This window comes from Lynx canadensis, chromosome B3, assembly GCF_007474595.2.
Source record: "Lynx canadensis isolate LIC74 chromosome B3, mLynCan4.pri.v2, whole genome shotgun sequence".
In the NCBI taxonomy this organism is placed as follows: Eukaryota; Metazoa; Chordata; class Mammalia; order Carnivora; family Felidae; genus Lynx; species Lynx canadensis.
In genome coordinates, this window is record NC_044308.2 from 34,460,040 (window position 1) to 34,487,491 (window position 27,452).

Genomic DNA, 27,452 nt, shown 5'->3' on the forward strand with positions numbered 1-27,452 from the left:
TCCCTTGGCACATATTACTCCTGAGAGTAACTTCACAGAGATTGAGATCAATACAGAGATTTTGTTTTTTAATTTTTAAAGTTTATATTTATTTATTTTGCCAAAGAGAGAGAGAGACCACAAGCTGGGGAGGAACAGAGGCAGGGGGATGGGGGGAGAGAGAATCCCAAGCAGCATAGAGTCTGATGCAGGGCTTGATCCTACAAACCATGAGATCATGACCTGAGCCAAAACCAAGAGTCAGACACTCAACCAACTGAGCCACCCAGGCGCCCGGGAGATTTTTAAAAATAGCCGCAGAGGTCTAGAAAGGCTGAGATAGAAAGAAGGTGGCTGGAGATCTTCAGAAACAAACAAAACAGACACAAAGAGATTAATGGAATGAGAGGGAAGAAGAGGTGTGTTTTAGTGAGGAGAAGTGTGGGAAGAGAGAGAACACTGAGGAGGTGAGGCAGGGAAAAACAGGGAGTTCACAGAAATATTTGGAACAAAAAGTAACGGGAATAAAATGGAGGGAAAGAAGACAGATCTGAAGAAAATAATCGATTTTGAGCAAGGATTTACAGCAAGATGTGAGAGGTGGGGAGAGATATAGAGACGATTAGGGGGGAAAATGGACAGGAGACAGAAAGGTAGAAAGAAAAGCTTACTTAGACCATAGATATAAGCCATAGATTCATTGACAGAAAAAAGCCCCAGCAGAATTGGAATGGTTTTAGTTGAACCAAAATTAAGAACTAAGCTCCATGGGATGAGTGCCATTTTCCATTTCCATTCTCAGTTTTGCTGGATTCTTTTCGGCACTGGTCCTCCAGTCATCATGTTTACTACAGCATCTTCACGTCTACCTTTTGACCATCTTTTAATTTTATTTCTTATTTTTAATGTTTATTTTTGAGAAAGAGAGAGAGAGTGAGTGGGGAGGGGCAAAGAAAAAGGAAGACACAGAATCTGTAGCAGGCTCCAGGCTCTGAGCTCTCAGCACAGAGCCTGACGCAGGGCTTGAACTCATGAACCATGAACTCATGACCCGAGCCGAAGTCAGGTGCTTATCCAACTGAGTCACCCAGGCGCCCCCATCTTTTGGCCATCTTAGAGTAGTAGGTAAGCTTTGTAAGTTCAGCTACTGGATCTAACTTCCCACAATCCGTGGTGTCGAAAATCTCTGCAATCATACATTAAGTGCTCGGATTAGCTGGAAGTCAGCAGTCTCACTTGCCCCACACCCTGGGTGTCAGTCCCATCCTGTCACCATTTCCATTGTGGCCAGCAGTCCATTCGACAGGGCAGAAGCCAAAGTGTTAACTATTCTCAAGAATACTCAAAGCCTTCAGTCTCTGCATTACAATCTTATTACATTACAAGGCTCTGCCCCTGGCCACCTGTCTCTTCCATTCGTCCAGTTTTCTATTCAGCCGGACTACGTGACCAGGGCTGCAAGTAAGAATGTTGTTGGAAGAATGGCTACCCGGTACTGCTATTCCAATGTCAGCTTAGGGAGAAAGGCAGAGACCTCGGACATTTGAAAATGCATAAAGTTAGCATTTGCAAAGTCTATTACAAAAACTTTCCTTGGATTCTTCTTATTTTCTTGTTGTAAGCCATTTCTCCTTGTTAATATGGGCTCATATCACCTGGGGTCTGATCAGCGTGACTTTCTCAGGGTGAGGGGCTAAAGTGGATTCCTTTCCGGACTGCAGGCATAGGCCAAGGGACTCGTGGCTCCAATGTCAGCATCTACCAAAGCATTAGTCCAAAATTCTGGTATGAGGAAGAGTCATCTGGGAGCCTATTAATAACGCTGGGATCCATCTACAGGGATTTGGTCCAAATAAAGGGGATGGGGGCAGGCATCCGAATCGTAAGATTCCCACATGGGATTCTGATATGGGCATCTCCATGCCATTCTCTGAGAAATTTTTCCCAGAGTAATGTCAGTAGGTCTTTGCTTATGTTTTAGAAGGTATCTTGCCTGCTTGTTAGGCACAGATACATCAAATCTTCAAGTCTTCCCCCAGGCCACATATCCTGCTGTCGCCATATTCAACAACAGATCTCAGCCTGGATAACCTGTTAAACTTAACCTGCAGAGTTGCTATAATCTAATTACGAGCTTCACATCTTACTTAAGATAGGCATTCCACTCGTTTAGTACAGAATATGTCCCTATAAGTCTGCTAGAAAAGCAAACATTCAACAGGGGAATTTATATAGTGTGAGGGGCTTCATTCCCAGAATGCTTAAAAAAATTATAAAATCCATAGTAACACCCTGCCTTTCAGATTCCATCTTTGATGATATACTTTCCCAGCATTTTGTATATGTTCTTTACATGTTGTCCTTTTCTTGTTCTTTATGGCGCTTGCATCATGCTTAATGGTTTCCATCTTTGACTCTTTTGTAGTAGCTGTGGGGTTTCATTTCTTATCACTAGTATTAGAATTAACATATTTTTTTCTGTTTTCACTCGCTCTGCTGTGCACACATGGTGATGCTTATAAGACTGAACAGTTGGCTGCCGAGCACAGCCACCATGAGGTAGCTCAGAATGTTCTTTGCCGTTCGGCTTATAAAAGTCTAAACTTTACATCTGGAAGGTGCGTAGAGGTGTCAGAGCCAAGTGCTCAAAACTGCAGGATGTAAGGATATTAAAAGTCAGAGGTGGAGGGCTGTCACTAAAGTGAGGATCCAGTTTAAATGAAACTGGTTCACTACACAAAGCCCAAGATAAAGCTTTATTACTCATCTAACTATTTTGTTAAATATACCGGAGATACAGCAAGGATGACACGAAGGAAGACACGGTCAGGAAACTCACAGACTGATGGACGACATAGGCGGGTTAGTGAGAAGTAAACTCTATTGCAGAAATACAGGGTGTTGTGCGCATGTTTGTAGGGACACCTCACTCAGAGGTTGAGTATGGTTTAGCCAAGTGAAAAAGGTAGAGAGAAATGTTGTAAAACACCCAAGGCCTTAGAGACAAGAAATAGCATGATATGTGTGGCAAATGATAGTTTTCAAAATGGCTGCAACATTATTTCCCATTCTACGTGCTTCTCTGACAATGTGGCTTTGATATTCCACTGGTCCAGAGCTGAATCTATATGATCTCAGATCTGAAAGTAACGCCATGCTGCTGCTAAGGCAAGGTCGGAAAAGATGAGAGAGCTTCAGATGCTTGCCCTTGGAACCCAGCCCCCATGCTATGAGGAAGCCCAGCCAGACACTTGCAGAGGACATACGTGGGCGTCTGGGTAACACCCAGAAGATGTCCTGGTCAGTAGCTGGCATCAACCACCAAACACACGAATGAATAAGCCTTCAGATTATTCCAGACTCCAGCCTTTGCATCCTCCTTGCTTAGGCCCCAGATGCCATTCAACAGAGAAAACCTTCATTAATAGAGAAGCCTTCAAGGATGGTTTGAACAGGACTCCTTTTCTACTTCTCTTTAGTTTCTCAGCTTTCCTCTTCTGGGTGTGGCTGGATTATTTCATGGTATTAAATTGCTGCAGAAGCGCCAGGCTTCACATTTCATACCTTGTATTCAGAGCAAGAGAGAGAGCTCTTGGGGCACCATGGTGGCTCAGTTGGTTAAGCGTTCAACTTCGGCTTGGGTCATGATCTCGCGGTTCGTGAGTTGGAGCCCCGCGTCGGGCTCTGTGCTGACAGCTCAGAGCCTGGAGCCTCTTCAGAATCTGAGTCTCCCTCTCTCTCTGCCCCTCCCCTGCTCAAGCTCTGTCTCTCTCAAAAATAAATAAACATTAAAAAAAATTTTTTTTTAGAGAGAGAAAGCTCTCTTATGCCCAACCATTCAAAACAAAACAAACAAAACAAAACAAAACAAAAACTGCACTTCTCTCTGATTGGTCCTACTTAAGCCCGTTACTGGTGTTAGAGAAATTCCTTACATTGATTGGCTTAGGTCTTATTCAGCACTCAACGATCGTAGCAAGAAGCATGCAAGTATGTTAACCAGTTTGTCAGTCAAGGCCCATCCCCAGGGCAAGGAAGTGAAATCAATCCTACCAGCCAAAATTTTGCTACACTGCTAGAGGGGAATATTAACAACAACAACAACAACAACAAGAACAACAACTATATGTTTATATATCCAACCATTGTCTCTAGACCGCTGGTGGACCTCAGCAGTATGAAGGAGAGGCCTATGGATAGTTTGGTAGTTTCAGAGAGGTCAAACTACTTTAAACATTGTTTTTATATTATATTCCACAAATTTGGAACATAAAATTAATTATTTTCACAGAAGTATAGACATGTTGCCATTTTTATGTTCTTAAAGATTATCCACGTTCCAATCAGTTGTTTTCTGGTGAGAATGAGAGTATAATTCTTTTGGGCTAATGTAGCTTCTCATCATTCACATTGTTTTGTCCACTTGACCACAAATTTGATGAGGCCGCATCTAATATTGCTTACTTTTACTTCCCTGGCCACAGCACAGTGCCTGGCATTTACTCATAAGTACTAAGTAAATACTTGTTGAATGAATGAGTTTCCTTAATTTGTATACTCATCATTTCTATTACGGTGTGTTCAGCCTCAAATCGCAAAAATGGCTTATTGAAGGTCAAGAACAATGATGAACATGTTACATTAATGCAAATAACATAAACTTAAATAGGGAGCTGATTTCAGTGTAAATACAGGCTAAGAAAATGAATATGCTGGGCAAATAGAATCATGTAAAATAATTTGGCGTGAATAGATAAAAAATAAAAGTGTGAATATGAGGTGTGTACATTAGTCTATATAAAATTAGTGAACTGGTGATACTTTTACTCCTAGCTCTCAGTTCGTTGTCTATTATAGAAATACAAATATATTTATATTATATATGTTGAAAGTTCTTCGGAAATCACTAAAAAAAATAGAAACAGAATGTATAACTTCTAAATCCATACAAGGAAAATGTATGGCTAAAAAACACCCAGTAATTCAAAAGGAAGCAAGTAAAAAGGAAAAAAAAATTACAAAATATGGAATAGGTGAAACAAGTAAAAGCACAAATTGAGGTGGTTAATTTAAACTCAGCTAGTTTTATAATTACAGCAAATGTAGATGAACAAAACTTACCTTTTAAAAGGCTAGATTGTTGGATTGGAAAGAAATATAAATTATCGGCTATTTAAAAGAAACACACCGCCTAACACTTATGGATATAGGAAGGTTGAAATTTAAAGCATAAAAGATCTCATTCAGGGCCTCCTGGTGGCCCAATTAAGCGTCTGACTCTTGATTTCAGCTTAGGTCATGATCTCGTGGTCATGCGATTGAGCCCTGCATTGGGCTCTGTGGTGACAGCACGAAGCCTGCTTGGGATTCTGTCTCTCTTTCTTTCTGCTCCTCGCCGCCCCCCAAGACAAACAAACAAAGCTTTTAAAATCTCATCCAAATTTTAATAAAAAGAAAGCTAGTGTAGTTACATTAACATTGAACAAAATGGACTTTAAGGCAAAAAAATATTTCTAAAGATGAGAGTTGCCTCATAATGTCAAAAACATCACCTCAAGTAAGATGTGTCAGTTTTTAATTTGTATGCATCTAATAACATGCCCTTAAGTATATGTAGCAAAAATAATAGAACACAAAGATAAATGGACAAATCTACAATCTTAGTGGGAGACTTTGAGCCTTTCAATAATTGATAGACCAAGCTCAGGGGGGAAAAAAAAAGAAGACAGATGATTTGAACAATATGCTTAACAATTTTGACCTAAGCTGATATAGATAGATGGCATAGTTAGTCACCTTTCAGAAATAAGATGGAACTATCAGTCAAACTTTGGTTCAGATGTTGATACTGATGATATCACACATACTAACAAAACATGAAAAGGTTTATTACTCACATGATGGGGCCACATACTTGGAAACCAAACAACACACTTCTAAATAACCTCTGGGGTCAAAGAATAAATCACAAGGAATTTTAGAATATATTTCAAAGAATATGGTTCTTCTCTGTGCCCTCCCTCCCCCCCACAGAAAACAGAGTAGAGGGGAATACTTTCCCACTTGTTTTATTAGGCCAACTTAGCCCTGATATCAAAACCTGAAAAAAGATACAATAGAAAAAATAGACCAATATCCTTAAAAAACCTAGACACAAATACCTTTAAACAAATACTAGCAAATAAAATCTATTAGTATGTTAAAGGATATAATTCTATTATTCCAGTAATGCAAGGTAGGTTTAACATTAGGAAATTGATCAATGTAATCAATAACACGAATAGAATGAAGGAAAAGAGCCATATGATAAGGAAAAGAACCAGTTGATGCAGAACAATATTATACAGAAGTCAATATTTATTCATGACAAAAACTCTCAGGAAACTAGTAATAAAAGGGAATTTCCTCAGTATAACAAATGCAATCTATATAAACCCACAGCTAACCTTATAATGGTGAAATATTGAACACTTTTACTGTAAGATTAGGAACAATGATAAACACTCTTACCATTTCTATTAAACATTGAACTGGCAGTACTAGCCTGTGCAATAAAGCAAGAAAAAGAAAAAAAGGGCATAAAGACTGGAAAGGCAGTTGTAACATCATATTTGTAGACTAAGTGCTTTTTCATGTGGAAAATCCTAAGGAATCCACAAAAGAAACTGTCAGAATTAATAAAGCATACATATGAAGTCAATATAATATATTCTCATTGTTCACTGTAGTTATGTTCTACAAAGTTGCTGGGAATAGCAAATTAGTTATTTTCTCCTAAGGAAAATAGAGGGTTAGATTCCTGTGAGCCTCTTAGCAAATTTTTGTCAATCAATCAATATGTAACCTTATTTTATTTAGGGGTTTTTTGCTTGTTTGAAGACATCTTTTAAAATGTGTATTGTTGATTTATTAACATTGAACTCATGGCCAACAGCATTATAACTTATGGCTGAACAAAGCTTATCTGACACATGTATTTTCCCTGTAAGGTACATCACAACCTTTTTGTGCTTAGAAACATGAGAAAGCAGTTCAGCATGATCCATGGGGCCATTTTAAATAACAAAGTTACCAACAAAAAAAAATAATAATGCAACAAAGGTGACACTAACTATGCCATGAAAAGGACACTTGTTTACATTATGACAACCAAAAAGAGAATGTTACCTTCCTTGACATTAGCTGGAAACATGTGCTCATGTTGGATGGCTCAAATTTTTCATCACTCTGCTCATGTCTGTGAATGAACATGAAAATGCTGTGAGTATTGATTTTGGGGTTACAAATAAACTTTAGCAAGGAGATAAATTTGCAAATACAGAATCTACGAATAATGAGGATCGACTGTAAATAAAAATAAATTGTATTACTATATGTTAGCAAAATAATTAGAAATGAAAATTTAAAATACCTTTAAAATATTTTTTAAAATGAAATTCTTATGAATAAATTTATTTCAGAATAAAATTTAAACTGAAACCTAAACAATTTTGCTGAAAAAAATGATAAAGAAATATCTTGTATATGAATAAGATTCAATATTATTAAGATGTCCATCTCCCACAGTTCATTTATTGATTCAATACAATCCCAATAGTAATCCCAAGAGTCTCTTTCGTTAGAGAAATTGACAAGCTAATTCTTTATTTTATTTATTTTTTTTTTTTCAGCGTTTATTTATTTTTGGGACAGAGAGAGACAGAGCATGAACGGGGGAGGGGCAGAGAGAGAGGGAGACACAGAACCGGAAACAGGCTCCAGGCTCTGAGCCATCAGCCCAGAGCCTGACGCGGGGCTCGAACTCACGGACCGCGAGATCGTGACCTGGCTGAAGTCGGACGCTTAACCGACTGCGCCACCCAGGCGCCCCAGCTAATTCTAAAATTTATATGGAAATGCAAAGACCAAGACTAGCTAAAACAATTTTTTTTTTTTAAGATTTTTTTTTAATGTTTATTTTTGAAAGAGAGAGCGAGCGAGCAGGCATGGGGCAGAGAGAAAAGGAGACACAGAATCGGAAGCAGGCTCCAGACTCTGAGCTGTCAGCACAGAGCCCAACATGGGGCTGGAAGCCATGAACTGTGAGATCATGACCTGACCCAAAGTTGGATGCTTAAATGACTGAGCCACCCAGGTGCTCCTAAAACAATCTGTAAAAGGACAAAGTTTAAGGAGTTATATCACCTGATTTCAAGACTCACTACAGAGCCACAGTAATCATGACAGTGTGGTATTTATATAAAAATAGAAAATAGAAATGAATAGTAAGTTTAGGAAGAGACTCATATATATTTAGGTCAGTTGATTTTCAAAAATAATTGTCAAGGCAATTCAATGGAAGAAAGGCACTCTTTGCACCAAAGAAAATGAAGTTTGACCACTGCTTCACAGCATTCCCAAAAATGAGTTCAAGAAAGATCACATTTCTGAATAACTAAAACTATAAAGCTTCTAGAAAAAAAAGCATAGGAGAATATCTTTGCAAACTCGGGGCAAGCAAACCATTTTAGAAAGAACATTAAAAATCACTTTCCATAAAAGCAATTGATGAATTGAACTTTATCATAGTTCATAAAAAACGTAGTAAGTCTAGAACATATAAATAATTCATAGAATTCAATAATAAAAAGACAATTCAAATTTTATTTTATTTTTTTTTAAATTTTTTTTTTCAATGTTTATTTTTTATTTTTGGGACAGAGAGAGACAGAGCATGAACGGGGGAGGGGCAGAGTGAGAGGGAGACACAGAATCGGAAACAGGCTCCAGGCTCCGAGCCATCAGCCCGGAGCCTGACGCGGGGCTCGAACTCACGGACCGCGAGATCGTGACCTGGCTGAAGTCGGACGCTTAACCGACTGCACCACCCAGGCGCCCCAAAGACAATTCAAATTTTAAAGATGGGTACCGGACCTGAACATTTACTCCACAAAGAATATGTATAAATGACCAAAAAGCCCATACAAATGTGATCAACATCAGTAGACATCAGGAAAAATAAAATTAAATAGATAAATAAAGGTGGCTAAAAAGCCACACTAGACATCTAAAAATTAAAAAAAAACAAAAAAGCTTCACAATAACAAATGTTAGCAAATATGTGGACCAGTTGGAACTCTCTATGCATTGCTGGAGGGAGTAATTTTACAATTACTTTGTAAAAATGTATAGCAGTTCCTTATAAAGTTAGCTTTAAAACTGTTCAGGTCCACTGAACAAAAAGTCTCGTGTAACAATGTCTTTATTCGTAACAGCCCTAAGTTAGAGACAACCCAATAGAATGCATAAACACATCATAGTATCTTCATACTCTGCTATAAAAAATCATCAATTATGAACATGTGAAACTATATGGGTGATTCTCAAAAACACTATGTTGGGTAAAAACAGCCTGGCACAAAAAAATGTACATACTCTATTGTTACATGTATAGAAGTTCTAGAACAAACAAAATTAATCAATGGTGAAAGAAATTAGAAAAATAGTTGTTCATGGGGAGAGGCAAGCACTGATTCGAAGAATTTTCCTGAAACAATTAAAATGTTTTATATCTTAATCGAGATGTTGAACATACTTTCAAAATTAATCAAATTATACACTTAAGTGCATTTCACTGTATAGAAAATTCATCTTTTAAAAAAGCCCTAGAACAGTCTCTTCTGGGCAGACACACCCTTTGCATAATATAATCAGTTTGCAAATATGAAAATCTAATTGTCATTGTTGTATGTGGAAGAGCTGGAAGTTGTATTCTCTGCTATGGGAATGCCAGCTGATACAAATCACTTCAGAGAGCAATTTGGCAATATTTAATATAGTTGACTGTGTGCATATGACCCAGAAATTCCACTAGTAACTGTGTACTTCCTAAACTCACACATATATTCAAAGTATATTCAAAGCATATATATTCAAGTATATTCAAAACGGCATTGTATGTAATAGTTATAAACTAGAAATCAGTCAATACTCACCAATAGGAAAATGGATATATAAACCCCATATGGGACATAGAACTGAATAGCAAACAGCAGTAAAAAAAGGATAAAATAAAGTAGGATTACTCCCATCATTTATGTTTCTGAGTACCTTTACTCAGAAACAGAAAACTGAATGGGGGGAAAAAGAAGGCACAGAAAAATATACACTGTGTGATACCATTTGTATAAAATTTGAAAATAAAAAAATTCAATAAACTCCCTATGCATAAATGCACAAATACAAATGCTATGAAACATGAATGAATAATGAGCATACAATTCAGAATAGTGGTTACCTCTGGGGAAGGAATGAAGTATACAGAGGCTCTATCTTTACTTGTGAAGCTTTATTTTTATTTTTATTAAAAAAATTTTTTTAATGTTTATTTATTTTTGAGAGACAGAGACAGAGTGTGAGCGGGGAGGGGCGGAGAGAGACAGAGAAAGACACAGAATCTGAAGAGGCTCCAGGCTCTGAGCTGTCAGCACAGAGCCCGACGTGGGGCTGGAACTCACAAGCCGTGAGATCATGACCTGAGCCGAAGTTGGACGCTTAACCAACTGAGCCACCCAGGCACCCTGTGAAGCTTTATTTTTAAAATCTAAAGCAAGTGTGGAAAAATATTAACATGTTACGATTGGTGGTGGATACAGGGTATTTATTTGAGATACTACTACTCTACATGCATGGCTATATGTTGAAATATTTCAAGATAAAGAAAGGGAAGAAGGGGCGCCTGGGTGGCGCAGTCGGTTGAGCGTCCGACTTCAGCCAGGTCACGATCTCGCGGTCCGTGAGTTCGAGCCCCGCGTCGGGCTCTGGGCTGATGGCTCGGAGCCTGGAGCCTGCTTCTGATTCTGTGTCTCCCTCTCTCTCTGCCCCTCCCCCGTTCATGCTCTGTCTCTCTCTGTCCCAAAAATAAATAAACGTTGAAAAAAAAAAAAAAAAACAAAAACAACATTTAAAAAAAAAAAAAAGAAAGGGAAGAAGTCAACTTTCCAACTCAAGCTTCCAGAGACTGGGTAAGGGATAGATACATAGTTTCATTGTCTCCTGAAGAGAAAGTGCAAACTATCCCATTGTCCAAGAAATATAGGAGTCATGTACTCTTTTGAGCTTTGAGTATACTTTAGCTCATTTATATACCCTTACTCTCTTTCCACAAACGATTTAAGGTAGCTTGCAACAGAAGACACAGACATTGAGCCAGGAAAACATAAACATAACTAGAAAATCAGGATCAAAGATAACAAATATTTCACCCATACTGGTTAACCACAGTTGCTGTGATCAAATTTCAAACTTGGCTCTGAACTTCTTGGCAATAGCACCCAGCATCTATAGCTGACCCAGAAAAGCAGGTTACAAAAACTAACCTTTGTTCTTCGAGATTTAAACTTAATATTTTCCTAAGCAGTCTTTCTGTATTGTTTTGCATTTTGCCTCGCTGACTAGTCAGGTTCTCCTTTCATTTTTGTTCTTTTGTCCTCCCTGGCTCCCATCCTCCTTCCCTCCCTTCTTTTCTTCCTTTCCTTCCTTTCTTTTCATTCTTTCATTTATTTGGTTCAGATGCCAGATCCTTACAACGACCAGTGGTTATGAAAGCGGGTCCTATCTATTATTGGTTGGCTGAAATACCCTTAGGTGAGGTTTTCAACCTCTCTGTGCCTCAGTTTTCAGATGTTCACGGGATAATTATCACATGTATATGACTGTTGGAAGATTAAATGAGATAATGCATGTAAAGAGCTTAGAATAACACAAGATCTTAATCGATCTGAGTTGTTGTTATGATTATTGTCAGTCAGTGGAGTACTTGAATCCCGGTGGGTGGATTCCCTGCCCTGGCCAGGAATAGATGAGGATCAGGGTAAGGCTTTGTGGTCTCACTTGCCAGGCCTTCAGTGGAGGGAAGCTCAGGAAGGGGGAGGCTGATACCAGCACCATCCTCAGACGGTAGCACAGTTAACTAGCCTCAGATCCAACGGTACCCCTACCAACCATCCCCACATCTAGCAGCACATTTAACCATTTAAGTGCTGAGCCAGAACATGGGGGACAGTATCTCTCCAAATGGGGGGATACTAGCCAGTTTTTGCTTCTGAGGCAACCACAAAGTTGTTTCCGCTTGAGAATGCTTTTGGAAAAAAGGAACCCTTCGGCACACACTAGCCTAGATAGCCTCAGACTGTGGGGTATGCATTTCCTCCTTTCCTACAGACCCTGGAAAGCCCCACGTAGAGAGGACAACTCGTTCCAGGGATCACCACTAACAACATAAGACCCTCTCTGGATTCCAGACCCAGTAGACTCGGGTCCTCTTGTCCTTTCATCTGGGGATTATCTATACCTAGGAACTCCAGTAAGCAAAATGGATTGTGTGTGTGTGTGGGGGGGGGGTGTTGAGCTGGAGGGGATAAGAATTACAGGGGAGGACACAGCCATTGGGAGTTTGGGACCAGGCAAAATAAGGATTCAAGAAATAGAAATCAATCAGTGTGGATAGTGGGGGCAGACAAGAGAGAGCTCAGGTACAACGGGATGAGAGACCAAGCGACTAAAGCTGGGCCATAAAAAGATTTGGTTTCAGGAACAAGACAGAAACCCTATGACTAGGCCTGAAGCAGAAGGTCTGGGTAGAGCCCCTGTGCCTGCAGGCCTGCTGCCAAGCCACTGAGTGCTGACCCAAGGTTCTTAAATTCCCAGAATAACCAGGGAGGGCCAAGAATGCATGTGAATATGAGGGTCAGATGCCTTTAGCATCAGGGATGGGAGGGCCAGGGGAGAAGAGGCAGCATTCAGGAAGCCAGACAGATGACTTATTAAACAGCCAGGCCATTCACCTGCAAAACCTCGAGTGAGCAAGCTCCCCACATGCCCAAGGTGTCACAAGCTCTGGCCTTCCCTACCTACTAAAAGCCCGTGAACAAGACATCTTTGTTTCTCTTCTCAACATCACCCGCTAGGTGGGATCTCATTTCCATATCAAACAAGATAGACCCAAGCCTCCCCCGAGAGAAATCACCCTTTACCAGCCAGATGAGAGATGGTTCAGATTTTAATTTTGAGAGACTGCAGGAGCGTCAAGAAACCCTAATAGTTGTTCCCGTCCAGGAGCACCCATTCTGTGGTTCAGTCTGTTTCTAGAAGAATAGCTTCATGTACTGGTGTTCACTGTGTGCCAGGTATTATGATACATGCCTTGAATGCTTCATCTCATTTGCTCCTCATGACACTGTTATAAGCTGGGTAGTATTATGAGGCAGGCGTGGTTCAGATAGATCATAGGCAAGTGAACTGGTAGCTTGAGCACCAAGATACAAACCCAGGACAGCATGACTCACAAGGTCACGTTCTGAAACATCATGCTAACCATCTAACCTTGACCACTGCCTCTTGGGCGAGCTCTTAAGGAGGTGGGTGTTTCTCAGAACTGCACAAACAAGTTACCTAGCTTCCTTCCAAGCATTTCTGTATGTACTCTGGAATACATCTGTACCTCTGTCATCCTGTAACTTCCGCTGTTTTCCCACATCCTGGTGGTCCTGCCAGGCGAAATCTGAGCAAACTGGAGAATTCCAATTCATTGACCTGTAAGGTTGTTTTGCTGAAGTTGTATGATCTCCAGCTATGGTAATGGGCTCACAACAGCCTCCTCACCAGCATGAACTCGGGCAAACCCCTGCTTACGTCTTAGTTACCTGTTGGAACTTCAAATGGAATCAGAAAAATTAGAACCTTTCACCCATGAATTTCTAATACTTCTGAGGTACAGGTACACTGTCCTACCAGAAAAAGAGAGCCCCCAGAGTGGCTAGCAACAGAAAGAAACACCTTTCAGAGAAGCAGACTTACTGATTTGTCACTGCATTTTACATTGGCTTGGGATTCCTTCAGACAGAGCATTTTCTTCCTGCCCCCGTTGTACTCATTTTCATATTTTCTGCCCACAGTGAGCCCACGAGTCCCGGTGGTGCCCTGAGGACGCATCCCTGGAAGAATGGCGCCTCCTCCTACATAAGTGAAGAGAAGGGCTCCTACTCAGCTCAAAAGGAACATAAAATAAATATGACAATTCTGACTGGAGGAAGGACGCAGACGATTTTTTTTTTTACTAATTTATTAATAAGTTTATTCTTCACTCATAAAAAAGAACATATTTTTGGCTTTGAAATCATGACATAAAATAAAAAGGCAAATAACTGGAAACTATCAGCTGCGGGTAGGTAGAAGCAACCGATGCCGAAGCAGGAGCGAGCACGCTGCGTGCTCTGGGCTAGAGCAGGGGCACCGGTCGAAGCAAGAACCGCAGACGCAGTGCCAACTCAAGGCCCAGCTATCTCTAGAGACTGCCTAGTTCCCAAAGGTGGCTTGGTCAGCTTACACACGAAGCTAATCCTCTTTCGCTCTCTCTCTCTCCTTCCTTCCTTCCTAACCTTCAGCTACGAGAACAGTAGGCAATAATGCTTTGATGCTAGTCTTTGTAGTTTGCAGCACAGTGTCGTTTTAACATGTTTAACCTACTTATTTTCAACCTTCAAAAACACAGAGCTGCTAAAATCAACTGGAACTACAAGCCATTTCTATTTTTGGTCAGTTATCTGCTGTAGGCAAAGCTTCATATAGGAGTTTTTATTGCGGATTTCTATGACTGCGTCCCTAACAAGCTCGATGAACATCTGCGGCCAGAGCTTCTGCAGAGCCTCGTTCTTCATGTTGATGTCTGTGGCTTCCTTCACAAGGTCCTCCATATACATCTTGCAGAATTTCTTTTTTTCCTTTATTTCCTGTTAAAAAAAAAAATGGTGCATGGGGTCATAACCCAAGAGCCAAGGAACAAGGGGCTGAACCAGACTAACTTGAAATGATCTGTTCTGAGCCTCATCCTTCGGAGCAGGAGTGCTTTCCTAGACACTCTTGACACAAGAGTTTACTCTTGAGTAAAGCCAGCAGTAGGGAGTTCTCTACTTCCCAGTCCACTCCTACCTCTGGTGGGCAGCTCTGTTGGAAGTGGGTTTTGATCGGAATCACTCAGATGGTAACAGCGATTACTCTGTTGGTAGACTTTCTCCTTTCTCAGTTAAGACAGGTTAGTTCACATAAGACAGATGAATGCAGAGGTTCGTGGCTTGTGGTGCTAAATGTATCATGGCACTGATACCGACAATCTTAATTGGTATGAGGTTAGTTAATATCCATATACATACTTGAAATACCCATATGCTGAATTTAGTCTGTATTTTAAGAAATTGTGTAGTGGTACTACACTGATTTATTAGCCTAGACCACTTGGACAAAGTTGGGAGAACGTGTACAAGCAGGAAGAGGAGATATATACAAGCCAGGGACCCAGAACTTGGCCTTGAGAGAAACAGTGCTCCCACTCAACTTCTGGGTCTGGAAGCCTGCAAATGAAAAACCTGGGTCCAAAACACCATAGAGAAGCTTTGGGCCCGAGGCTACTCAGGCACTGGGCCCCAATTTCACGACAGAGGCTGAAACAAACCCATTTTCTTCAATCTAAGAATTCAACATTTATTTTGGCTATTAATACTTGTGAGGAGTATCGAGGCATTATGATGGAAAGTGCCACAATACATATGGAAAAATTAATGGAACAGATCAGACAGTCAGAATTATAGGAAAGCAATTCACATCAGTGAAAGAGAAAAGAAATAATAAATGTCAACGAGACAATGGGCTTAGCTTCTTGGAAAAGAATCTACTCAAACCTCCAACTCATAAAAATACCAAAATAATTTCAAGATGAATTAAAGAGTTAAATTTAAAGTATCAACAGGGGTGCCTGGGTAGCTCAGTCGGTTAAGCGTCTGTCTTCAGCTCAGGTCATGACTTCACAGTTTGTGAGTTCGAGTCCCCCATCGGGCTCTATGCTGACAGCTCAGAGTCTGGAGCCTGCTTCCGATTCTGTGTCTCCCTCTCTTTCTCTCTCTGTCCCCTCCCCTGCTTGTCCTTTCCCTCTCTCTCAAAAATAAATAAACATTAAAAAATGTATATTAACAGATATTGTCATTAAAATTATACTTTTAAGGACTTGTAATAATAAGGAAAATACATTACAATGTTAAATGGAAAAAACAAAATTAAATTTTGAGGTTTAAAAGAGGTTGCATTATACACGTGTATGTATTTGTCAAAACTTGGCAAGCGTACATCTAAGATTTGTGTATCGTCGGGTGTAAGTTTCACCTCAGAAGAAGAAACTATGTAAAATACTGAACTCTAAATGATATGTATGCTGAAATATTTAGGAAGAAGCATGCTAATGTCTGCACTTACTCTGAAATGAATGAAACACTATAAGGTGTATTGGTGGTAAAGAGAGGATGGGGAAATGTACAGGTGTGAGACAAGCACGTGCACTGTAGTACAATGTTAACGACAGAATCTAGGTTGGGGGTAGGGGTGTTCACTGTAAAATGCTTTCAACGTCGCTGTATGTTCGAAATTTTCAAGACAACGTCAGAAAAAGTATACGGACAATTTTTGGAAGAAAATATACTCCAGTATCATTAAGATTGCCTTTGGGTTGTGAGATGACAAGTGCGTTTTCCTCCCTTGTTCTATTTCTCTTCCTTTTCCAAATGTTTACAATTTTTAAAACAACCAAAGATGTTTTAGATTCTTGATTAATTCACATAAGTTAATGATGAATCACAATTGTCCCCAACTTTCCCTGACAAAGACATATTTTAGAAATTTTCTTATGACATGTATGAGTTCTCTAAATAATCACTCACCATTCAGGGGTCAGCATACTGACCTGATTTCGTTCATATGCTAAAAACAACTGGTCACGAGTTGACCTCTCGTAAAAACATGTACAGATTGTGATGGGCGATAAATAACAAATGGTTCCAGCTGGCTACTTCTCCGAGGAACCTAACTTTCTCTAACTCTGAAATATGGTCTGGGACTTAGTCACCTGCACTAAGTTAGCTTGTTGATGAGAACAGCATTGAGCTGTTCCCTTTTAACACTCAGTAAATCTGGGCTACGTAGGGACTACCAAGGAGAAAGACAAGTGTGAATCACTGGAGATCGATCACTAGCCGAAACGAGCAATATTTTACAACGTGCAATACATTTACACGGGGAGAAGGCCCACAGCGTATTTAGTGAATGCCTCTTTTACACATTGCTAAGTTTCTTTTTTTTTTTTTTTAATTTTTTTTTTCAACGTTTATTTATTTGTGGGACAGAGAGAGACAGAGCATGAACGGGGGAGGGGCAGAGAGAGAGGGAGACACAGAATCGGAAACAGGCTCCAGGCTCTGAGCCATCAGCCCAGAGCCCGACGCGGGGCTCGAACTCCCGGACCGCGAGATCGTGACCTGGCTGAAGTCGGACGCTCAACCGACTGCGCCACCCAGGCGCCCCAACACATTGCTAAGTTTCTTAAAACACAATTTTGAGTCTTTTAAGGAAGAAAAGTTCTAGCAGTAAGACTGGAAAGTTACCATGGTAACGTAGGGATAACAAAAATTTAAAGAATTTTTATATGACATACTTTGTTAAATAATTTATACAAAATACAAATTAAACTTTTCATAATTGGCATAGTGCAGTTTTTGGTTTTAAAATTTCTTGCTATAGCTCCTTTCCATTACTTCTTTATAGACATGTTGCTACAGAATTGAATCTGCCATAATAACCCTTAATTTAGTAACTGTTTGAAGGCAGTTTTACTTCATCATTTCTTCTCTGCTCCAAGCCAATTATTCGCATCTCCATGAAGTGTGCTCTATACTCATCAGGGGTCTGCCAGGGCGGCTCACTCTGCCTGTCCAGAATGATCCTGTTAAAAGCACATTAGAGATACCTCTCTTGCCCTGACCCGTCAAGGAGTTATTGCTCTTTGAATAATGCTTTTTCCATTCTCAAATGCTTTCATATACTTATTTTTTCTTTCCCACAGTATCCCTGTGGGGTTCATAAAGCAAGTATTATACAAGTTCAATCCTGATGAGATGAACCCTAAACAATGTTGTTTATTTCACTGGACTACGATTTTGTTGTCAGGAAGATGGTTTGGAAACAAAGTAGGGCAAAGAGTGGGATTTGCTGTAGAGCCATTTTAGCTCTAACGGTGCTTGTACTAGGATATAAGCTATATCTCCATTCCATAAATGGGAAACGGAGGTCAACAGAAGTTGAGGGGCTTGCTCAGGATTAGGTATCATCTACTAACACTTACTTAGAGAAAACTCTAATCTAGTCCTTGAAGGACCTGCAGGCTGGTTGGAGAGACGGGCCCACGATAGGAAAAGCTAACTGAGAAATAGTAAACCGTAAGTGAGTGCTGAATGAGATTGTTTAGACAACAAATATAGTCGGTGTTCAGAGAAGAGAGAGCCCTTTATGCTGGGGTGGTCAGAAAGATTTCAGAAAGCAGCATGATTTACTATGAAAGAGTCCAAGGTCAGTAGTCAGGAGGTCTGAGTTCTAGGGGCAGCTCCGGCAGTAACTCACCGTGCAGTCCTCAGTAGTTCCTCTGAGTCTCCAGTTTTCCTCATCTGTCTAAGAACAGGACTGAAATCATTCGTTCCTTTCAGCTGTCTGATTCTATGTTGGTCTTAAATCTTTCTTAGAACAAGTTAGGAGAAAGGATGGACAGCTACCAGGCAACAGAATTATACGCGTCATCTGTATAATTATACGTGTCATATGTATAATGGAAGGGTTTGCTTACCCTGACTTGTGAGGCACTCACTACAATTCATTCCCTCAACAACTCAAGACCCACGGAAGAGAGAGACTGAGCACTCTGTACTGCAGTGATTTAAATATTTTTCAAAAGGTAAGAAGGAGGGTATATAAGGTTTTATAAGTGAAAGCATGCTAGGTTGTGAGTCAAGAGAGTGATTAAGGGACTAGGGCAAGGTCTTTCAGGTAGTAAGTGGTAGAATCAGGGGCTCAAATCCAGGTCTCCAAGTGGCCAAGTGTTCTGTACAAAATATTATATGGCTTCAGATTTCTTCTCCCTTTGACATTTCTCAAAACAGGAGTCAACATTCCCTGTTTTTAATTCTTGGTTGTTTATTTACTCCTTAAACCACTTTGAGACTCTGATTATATGACTCCACTGAAACCACTCCTGTTAGAAACCTACAACAATGACCTTGATTGCCAAGTTTATGACATTTTTTTCTTCTTGTTTGTGTCCTGCAGGTGTTAGAAAATCATAGCCCACCCGATCAAGGTCATACAGATTTTCACCTATTTTTTCAAAAATAACTTTAAAGTTTTGCTTTTCATACTTGGGTTTTTATTTGATCTAGAGTTAATTTTTGTTGCATGGTGTAAAGCAGGGATTCAATATGTAGTTCTGATTTGAGACTCAATTTCCTAACTAGCATTTATTAAACTGTACTAATCTATAATACTTCCTATCTATATCCCCATATACATGGGGTATATGTATTCCATATGCACGGGATAGTTCTGGATCTCGATTGTATTCTCAGGTCTATTTGTCTATTCTGACACTGCCATAATTACTGCAGCTTTACAACAGTACTTGGTATCTGTTAAGGTAAGTTCTCCCCACTTTTACTCTTATATGTTTTCAGTTCTTCCTTCCTTTCAAGTTACCACTAATTTCTTTCTCTTGCCTCTTTGCATTGTCTGTACTGATAAATAATAATGGTGATATTGGCCATCCTTGTCTTGAAGCTGACTTCAACGGTACATTAGGGTTCTATTGCAAATTACATCAAATTTGGTGGCTTAAAATAGCACATATCTATCATCTCAGTTTCCGTGCACGAGGAGTCCATGTACAGCTTAGCCGGGTGCTCTGCTCAGGACTTCACAAGGCTGTAGTCAAGCTGTTGGCCAGGCTGTGTTCCTTTCTAAAGCTTGGGTCCTCTTCTAAATCTTGGTGATTGTTGGCAGAATTCAGCGCCTTGCAGTTGTAGAACTGAAGCCCCACTTTCTTGCTGGCTGCCAGCAGGGGGCTGCTCTCAGCTCCTAGAAGCTTCTTGCAGTTTTTGGCCATGTTACCCTCTCGCATGGTGGCTTACTTCTTCAAGGCCAGCAGTAGAATCTCTTATGGAAAGACTGAATCCTCTTTTAAAGGACCTGCCTGATTAGGTCAGGCTTACCCAGGATAATCTCCCTTTCCAATTGATCAGAGACCTTAATTATATCTGCAAAATCCCTTTACCCTTGCCACATTCCATTGGTTAGAAGCAAATCACATGTTTACCTGCACTAAAGAGAGGGGATGATATCAGAGTGTGGATACCAGGGGGATGGGAATCACGGAGACCATCTTACTCAGAATTTTGCCTGCCATTAATGCTAATGTTTCTAGAGTTTCCCCATCAAGCAGGATGTTTGCTATCCATTTCCATTTATCCTATTTGCTGATTTAAAAAAATTAAGAATAGATGTTCAATTGTGTGAAATGCCTTTTTAATGTCTACAGAAGTAATCTTTTTTTAAATTTTTTTTTTTTTTTCTCAGCGTTTATTTATTTTTGGGACAGAGAGAGACAGAGCATGAACAGGGGAGGGGCAGAGAGAGAGGGAGACACAGAATCGGAAACAGGCTCCAGGCTCCGAGCCATCAGCCCAGAGCCCGACGCGGGGCTCAAACTCACGGACCGCGAGATCGTGACCTGGCTGAAGTCGGACGCTCAACCGACTGCGCCACCCAGGCGCCCCAGTCTACAGAAGTAATCTTAACTTTTCACCTTAGATCTATCAATCTACTAATATTTAATCTTCCTTGCATCCCTAGAATAAACCACACTTGGCTGTATGTTTTGTTACTCATTTAATGTTCTGCTGTAGTCCCCTTGATATTCCTCCTCCTTTTTTTAAAAAAAAATTTAATGTTTTTACTTATTTTTGAGACAGAGAGACAGACAGAGAGAGAGCGCTAGCGGGGGAGGGGAAGAGAGAGAGGGAGACACAGATCCGAAGCAGGCTCCAGGCTCTGAGCTGTCAGCACAGAGCCCAATGAGGGGCTTGAACTCACGAGCCGTGAGATCATGACCTGAGCCAAAGTTGGATGCTTAACTGATTGAGCCACCCAGGCGCACTCCCCTTCCTTTTTTAAAGGATTTTTGTATCATCAATGTTTTTAGATTTCTGGTATGGCTTTTCTTTTTCTGCGCAATCCTGGCAGGTTCTAGATGGAATGTTATGCTGTCTGCAGCATAAGTGTTCCTTCTTTTTCAATACTCTTGAACAATTTAAAAATCACTGGAATTGTCTATTCTTTATAGAGTTGGTCGATCTCTCTATGACATTGTTCTTGTTTTGCATGCAGCTCTTTATTATTTTTCTAAATGTCTTTTGTTGAAATTAGTGTTAATTTTTGACTCATGGAACCAAGTGCCTTCAAGAAAAGGACTCACAATCCTGCCAGTTTGGCTTTCATTCTCCTCTTTTGGCCACATCAGGAAGCCCCTTTTGTGCAAAGATTAAATTCAGTCCTTTCACACAGTCCTCTCACTACCCTTTGTAGTCTCTTCTTTTAACACCATCTACCTCAATCACTGTGCTTCTGAAGAGTGAACTGCTCGTAGCTCCTGGCTCTCACCTTGTCTTTTTACGCTTTTAATGCCTTTTATTCATAGTGTGCTATTTCTCAGAATTGCCCTTTTCCCTCTGCATAAAGCTACATTTTATCATTTAAGACTGAGATCAGGAAGCTTCTTCTCTAGAAAGCCTCCCTTGACCTGGATAAGATAACCCTCCTCCATTCTCTTGATATACTGATTTATAATCATCCCTGTGGATGTCTATTTCCTCCATTAGAGTGTGACATCCTGGGGCGCCTGGGTGGCTCAGTTGGTTGAGTGTCGGACTTTGGCTCAGGTCATGATCTCATGGTTTGTGAGTTTGAGCCTCGTGTCAGGCTCTGTGCTGACAGCTCAGAGCCTGGGGCCTGCTCAGATTCTGTGTCTCCCTCTCTCTGCCCCCCTCCCCCCCAACATACTCTGTCTCTCTCTCTCTCAAAAATAAATAAACATTAAAAAATAAAAAAAAGAAAGAATGTGACATCCATGAGGATAAGGACAGTGACTTCTACAGCCCAAGTAGTGTGTGACATGATTTTTGAGTGAGTGAAAGCATGACTGTAGGGAGGGAGGACTTCAAAGTATTCAAGTATCTGAAGAGTTTTCATGAGAAAGAGACTTAATCTCTTTTCTACATAAGGTGGTACTAGGATCATGAGGTAAAAGTTATTAGGTGGCAGCTTTCAGCTTCACATGGGTAAGAATTTCTTCACCAATGGAGTCGCTCAGAGATAAAGAGCCACCTCATGAAGCAGTAATCTTTTTTGTGTCAGGAGAGTTTAAAGCAGAATCCGAACATCTTTTAGGATGCTATACAAATATTGTTACATTGAGTTTTCAAGGTATTTTCAAGCTGTAACCCTTAGAGCCCTATGGGTTCCAAAGAGATGCTTCAGGATTGGGCATGAGGGGACTGAGATGAGGGGAAAGGAAAGGAAAAGAATAGAAGATCCAGTCAATTGAAGCTCTGAAGTGTCCTTTCCCTTGACAACAACAGCTGGTCTGCTGTTTTTGCTTTGTTTTGACATACTGGGTTTTCAGCTACAATATGGTTTGAACAAAAAGTCTCATAGCTCTTAAAAAACATCTGAAAACCACTTGCCAGGCCATTTCACTTCCATGTATATATAAAATGTATATATAAAATGTGCCTTGCACATAAAGATGCTCGATCAGTGCTTCCTGCTCTCTGTCTTGCTCTCGTGCCCTTTAGTCCCCTCAAAATCTCCTGCAGCATCTTCACATTCTGTTGTTATTTAAAGGATTTGTTCCTTCAGCTTTCTTAGGAGTTCCATCAAGACAGGCACTGAATACTTGTTTTCTTTGTAGCTCCTGCAACACCCTGACATGGTATTCCTCCAATAAACCTCCGAACACAAGTAAAGAATTAGTTCTAGTTTTCCTGGCTAAGTAGCTACAGTGGGAACAAGATAGGTTAAAATTATATTACACGATTAAGGACACAGGAGTTAATGGTGCAGGAGAATGAAAGAAGAGAATTAAAACACCAAGGACGCAAGCAAAGAGAACAGGAATGGAGGTTCCGCCGTGCCCTCTGCCAATCCGACATGGGCTAGTTAAGTACTCACAGCGAGCCTATCTATCCCTTCTCTTAATTCCGAGAGATCAGAACCTTTGGTCCACTTTGGTCTAGGTTTTTGATACAGATTCTTTTGAACATTTTTTTTTCTGCTGAAATAAAGATACTGGAACTATGGGCTCTACTTCCTCCAAACACCTTGGTGCCTACTGTCTCCAGCTGTATATAGCTTTCCAGAACAAACAAAAAATGTTATCTTAACTGATTAAAGGGAGAAATGTACAACTGCCAAGTCCCAAGCCATGTGGGACATATCCAGGCACCAGATTCCAAAGACTGACGGTAGTTTTACCTCTAGCCGTTCGTTATAAAAGTCCCTTGTGGTATAATTTAGCGTAGCACGGTTTGTGTTTTCTCCTACAAGTCTTTTGCTATCGTTATTTTCTTCATTGACAAGACCTGGTTTTTTCCCTTTGGTTTCTAGCAGATACCGGAATTGTTTCTTTCTGCAGAAAGACAGTAAAGAGATTTAGTTACTGGTGAGATTTATTAAAATGTGTCTATTTTTGTTGACTTTAGAGGGAAGCATATGCTCTTAGGAATGTTTGTTTTATGAGTTTGAGTTATTTATTTGAACTTAGTTCAATACCCCAATCTTTCTTCTTATTAAGCTACTCAACCCGAATTCTTTTGTTTCATAACTACCAATCAGCAACATAAACATGTCTCAACCATTTCTACCTTAAAGAAACTCTACCTTAAAGAAATCAGTACAAAATTTAAATAATCACAGAGTACAAAACAACGCAACTAAAGATGTAGTAGGCCAAAGTTTCTAAGTCGTTATCTTCCAAAAAACATACAGTAATCTCTTACAAATGACACAAATAGTTCCTAATTCCATTATGCAGCTTGGTAGTATTACTCATAGCTAGAAAATGGCATGGGATATTGGTTTAAGTTTAGGCAAAACAAAATAAACAAAATCCCCAAACTTCCAACTGTTAGCATAGTGAAATATATGAAATAATGAACCTGGAAACTTCATTTGATTATGAAGAACATACACAGTGTTCATAACAGCAACTCATCTCTGGTGAAAGTCGATTTCTGGTTTCTGCCAGACTTAAGGTGTCTCTAAAGTCAAGTGATATATCTACTTTATTGCAAACTGAACTAAAGATTGGGAGGAGAAGAGGAATAGATCTTTTAAATTTTTTCTTCCTTTTTCCAATTTAAAAGTGTAAGACAGTTGGGGCGCCTGGGTGGTTCAGTCGGTTAAGTGTCTGACTTCGGCTCAGGTCATGATCTCACAGCACTGTGGGTTTGAGCCCCGTGTCAGGCTCTGTGCTGACAGCTCAGAGCCTGGAGCCTGCTTCGGATTCTGCGTCTCTCTCTCTCTCTCTCTCCACTCCCCTGCTCACACTGTGTCTCCAGTAAAAAAAAATTTTTTTAAGTGTAACACAGCAATTTTAGAAATTTTAAGGAGTACACATTTTGAAAAGTATAAAGAAATAGATAAAAATTACCCATAAATCTATAGCTTGTACATCTCTATATATGTATAACACTGTTCACATTCAATATATTTTTTTGCAGGCTTTTTCTATGAAATTTTATAAAAAGTTAAGATCCTATTAAACATCCAATTTTGTGCGCTTGTTTTCACTCAATGCTATATAACACGCATTTTCTATTTAATGAATGAATAACATTCAGTTGTGATGTTCATCAATTTACCTAATCGGGCCCTTTTTTTTTTGATATTTGGGTAGTATAATATTCTCACTTTTATAAAGAAGAAAGTGAGTAACACGTATATCTTTACATACATTTTATTTATTGATTTTTTAATTACAAAAGCAATGCAAATATATATTTTATATCACTTAGTCTTTTCAAATAATCAATTTTCCATTAATTCTGTTATTAATATCATTATTTCTTTTAACTTTTAGGATTATTTTACTGTTTTTATTCCCCTAACTTGTTTAGATAAATGTTTAGCTCATTCATTTTCAGCCTTTATTCTTTCCTTTTATAGCCATTTCAAAGGTTAAAATGTTCATTTAGCATCACTGTAACAATTCTACAAGTTTTGAAATGTGGTATTTTTGTTATATTTCAGCTCAAGGTAGTTTCCATTATAAAACTGTCTTTCACCTGTGGGTTATTTAGAAATGTGGGGTTTTTTTTGTTTGTTTATTGATTTTTGAGAAAGAGAGTGAGTGGGGGAAGGGCAGAGAGAGGGAGACAGAGGATCTGAAGCAGGCTCTGCACTGACAGCGGAGAGCCCGACGCAGGGCTTGAACTCACGAACGGTGAGATCATGACCTGAGTCAAAGTCAGACGCCTAACTGACTGAGCCACCCAGACCCCTAGCAATGGACTTCTTAATTTCCAGATATATGGGAATTTCCTGGTTAACACTGAGTAACTGAGTTAAAGCTTAATTGTACTGTGAACACAACACATTGTCTACGTAAATCCTTTGGAATCTGTTGATAATTTCCTTACGGATAGTATTTGTTCAATTTTACAAATATTCCATGTATACTTGAAAAGAACATGTGTTCTACAGTTGTTGGGGCAATGCTCTCTGAATGTCCATTAAGTCAAACTTGTTATTCATGGTGCTCAAGTATTTTATATCCTTTTAAAATTACTCAAAAGTATACTGAAACTTCCCCCTGTAATTGTGGAGCTGCAGTCGTGTCAATTTTTGGTTTGTATGTTTTTTAAGGCTATGCTAATAGGTGCATAAATATTAAATTAGTAAATTTATCTTAACATTTGCAATGAATTGAACTCATTATCATTTTGAAATGATTCTCTTTATTTTTAGTATTGCTTTTCACCTGAGTCAATTTAGTCCTCAATGGCTGTTCTGTTTTTATTTTGGTTACCATTGTTGTTTTTTATCTTTCCTCTCTTTTTTATTTTATTTTATTTTATTTTTTTTTTTTATTTAAAAAAAAATTTTTTTTTTCCACGTTTATTTATTTTTGGGACAGAGAGAGACAGAGCATGAACGGGGGAGGGGCAGAGAGAGAGGGAGACACAGAATCGGAAACAGGCTCCAGGCTCCGAGCCATCAGCCCAGAGCCCGACGCGGGGCTCGAACTCACGGACCGCGAGATCGTGACCTGGCTGAAGTCGGACGCTTAACCGACTGCGCCACCCAGGCGCCCCATTATTTTATTTTTTTAATGTTTCCTTAATTAACTTATTTATTTTTAAGTGTATTTTATTTATTTTGAGAGAGAGGGAGCACGCATGCACGCACACGCACCAGCAGGGCAGGGTCAGAGAGAGCGGGAAACAGAGAATCCCAAGCAGACTCCACACTGTCAGTGAAGAGCCTTATGTGGTGGGGCTCAAACTCATGAACTTTGAGATCATGACCTGAGCAGAAATCAAGAGCAGGATGGTTAACCCACTGAGCTACGGAGGCACTCCTCACTTTTTTACTTTCAAACTTTATGTAACCTTATGTTTCAGATGTGTCTCTTGTTAACAACATATAACTGAGCTTCATTTTTTACTCAATCTGACGATCTTTGGCTTTTAACCAGAACAATTAGTACATTTGTGTTTTATCACTGAGGTCATGCATGATCTCATGGTTGGTGAGTTCAAGTCCCGTGTCGAGCTTGGCACTGACAGTGTGGAGCCTGCTTGGGATTCTCTGTCTCCCTCTCTCTCTCTCTCTCTCTCTCTCTGCCGCTCCCCTGCCTATGGGCTCTCTCTCTCTCTCTCTCTCTCTCAAAATAAATAAATAAATATTAAAAAAACAGATACAAAAATCACCTTGTTTACTGAGAAAATCACACTGGGATTGTTGATTGGAAAGTTAGTAACTATATGATTTCATTAAAATAAATTGACATCTTTATTAAGCCTCAGAATTCATTAACAATGTAAACCTCTCCATTTTTTAGACACTTTTTTTATTCCTAATTTCACTGTTTATTTCATAGTTATTTTGTGTCAGGTTGATTTCCTGGTGTTTTATAGTTTTTATTGCCTCTATAAATGGGATACTTTTTCTAATACCATTTTCAATAATTTATTATTTTAATGAAAAAATACCAATTATTTTTGTATGTTGATACAGTATCTGGTTTCCTTAGTATATAATCTGATCAGTTATAAAAAATTTAATGGTTGAGTTCTTGGATTTTCCTTAGAAAATGGTCTTTATAAAGAGTCAATTTTTGCTTTTACTAGTCAATTATTCTTTTTTCAATTTCTTATTTTTTTTTAAGTTGCTTTGTCTTTATTAATTTCTTGCCTCCATTTTTTTTTTTTTTTACTTTGGTGTTTTTCTAGCTTTCTTGAGTTGAAAGCCTCATTCATTAATTTCTAATCTTTCTTGTTTCCTAACAAGTATATTAA

General features: G+C 39.4%; 1 protein-coding gene across 2 annotated transcripts in view; it reads right to left on the minus strand.

Annotated features, from left to right (window-relative positions):
- Positions 1 to 14,112: 14,112 nt before the first annotated feature.
- Positions 14,113 to 27,452, minus strand: part of LRRC49 (leucine rich repeat containing 49) — a 150,880-nt gene continuing 137,540 nt past the window's right edge. For both annotated transcript variants that reach the window (XM_030317792.1, XM_030317790.1), the window contains 2 exons: positions 23,407 to 23,560; positions 14,113 to 14,747 (listed from right to left, as the gene is read on the minus strand). In XM_030317792.1, coding sequence (XP_030173652.1) covers positions 14,544 to 14,747; positions 23,407 to 23,560 — 358 coding nt within the window. In that variant the 3' untranslated portion in view covers positions 14,113 to 14,543. The remainder of the gene's footprint in view (positions 14,748 to 23,406; positions 23,561 to 27,452) is intronic.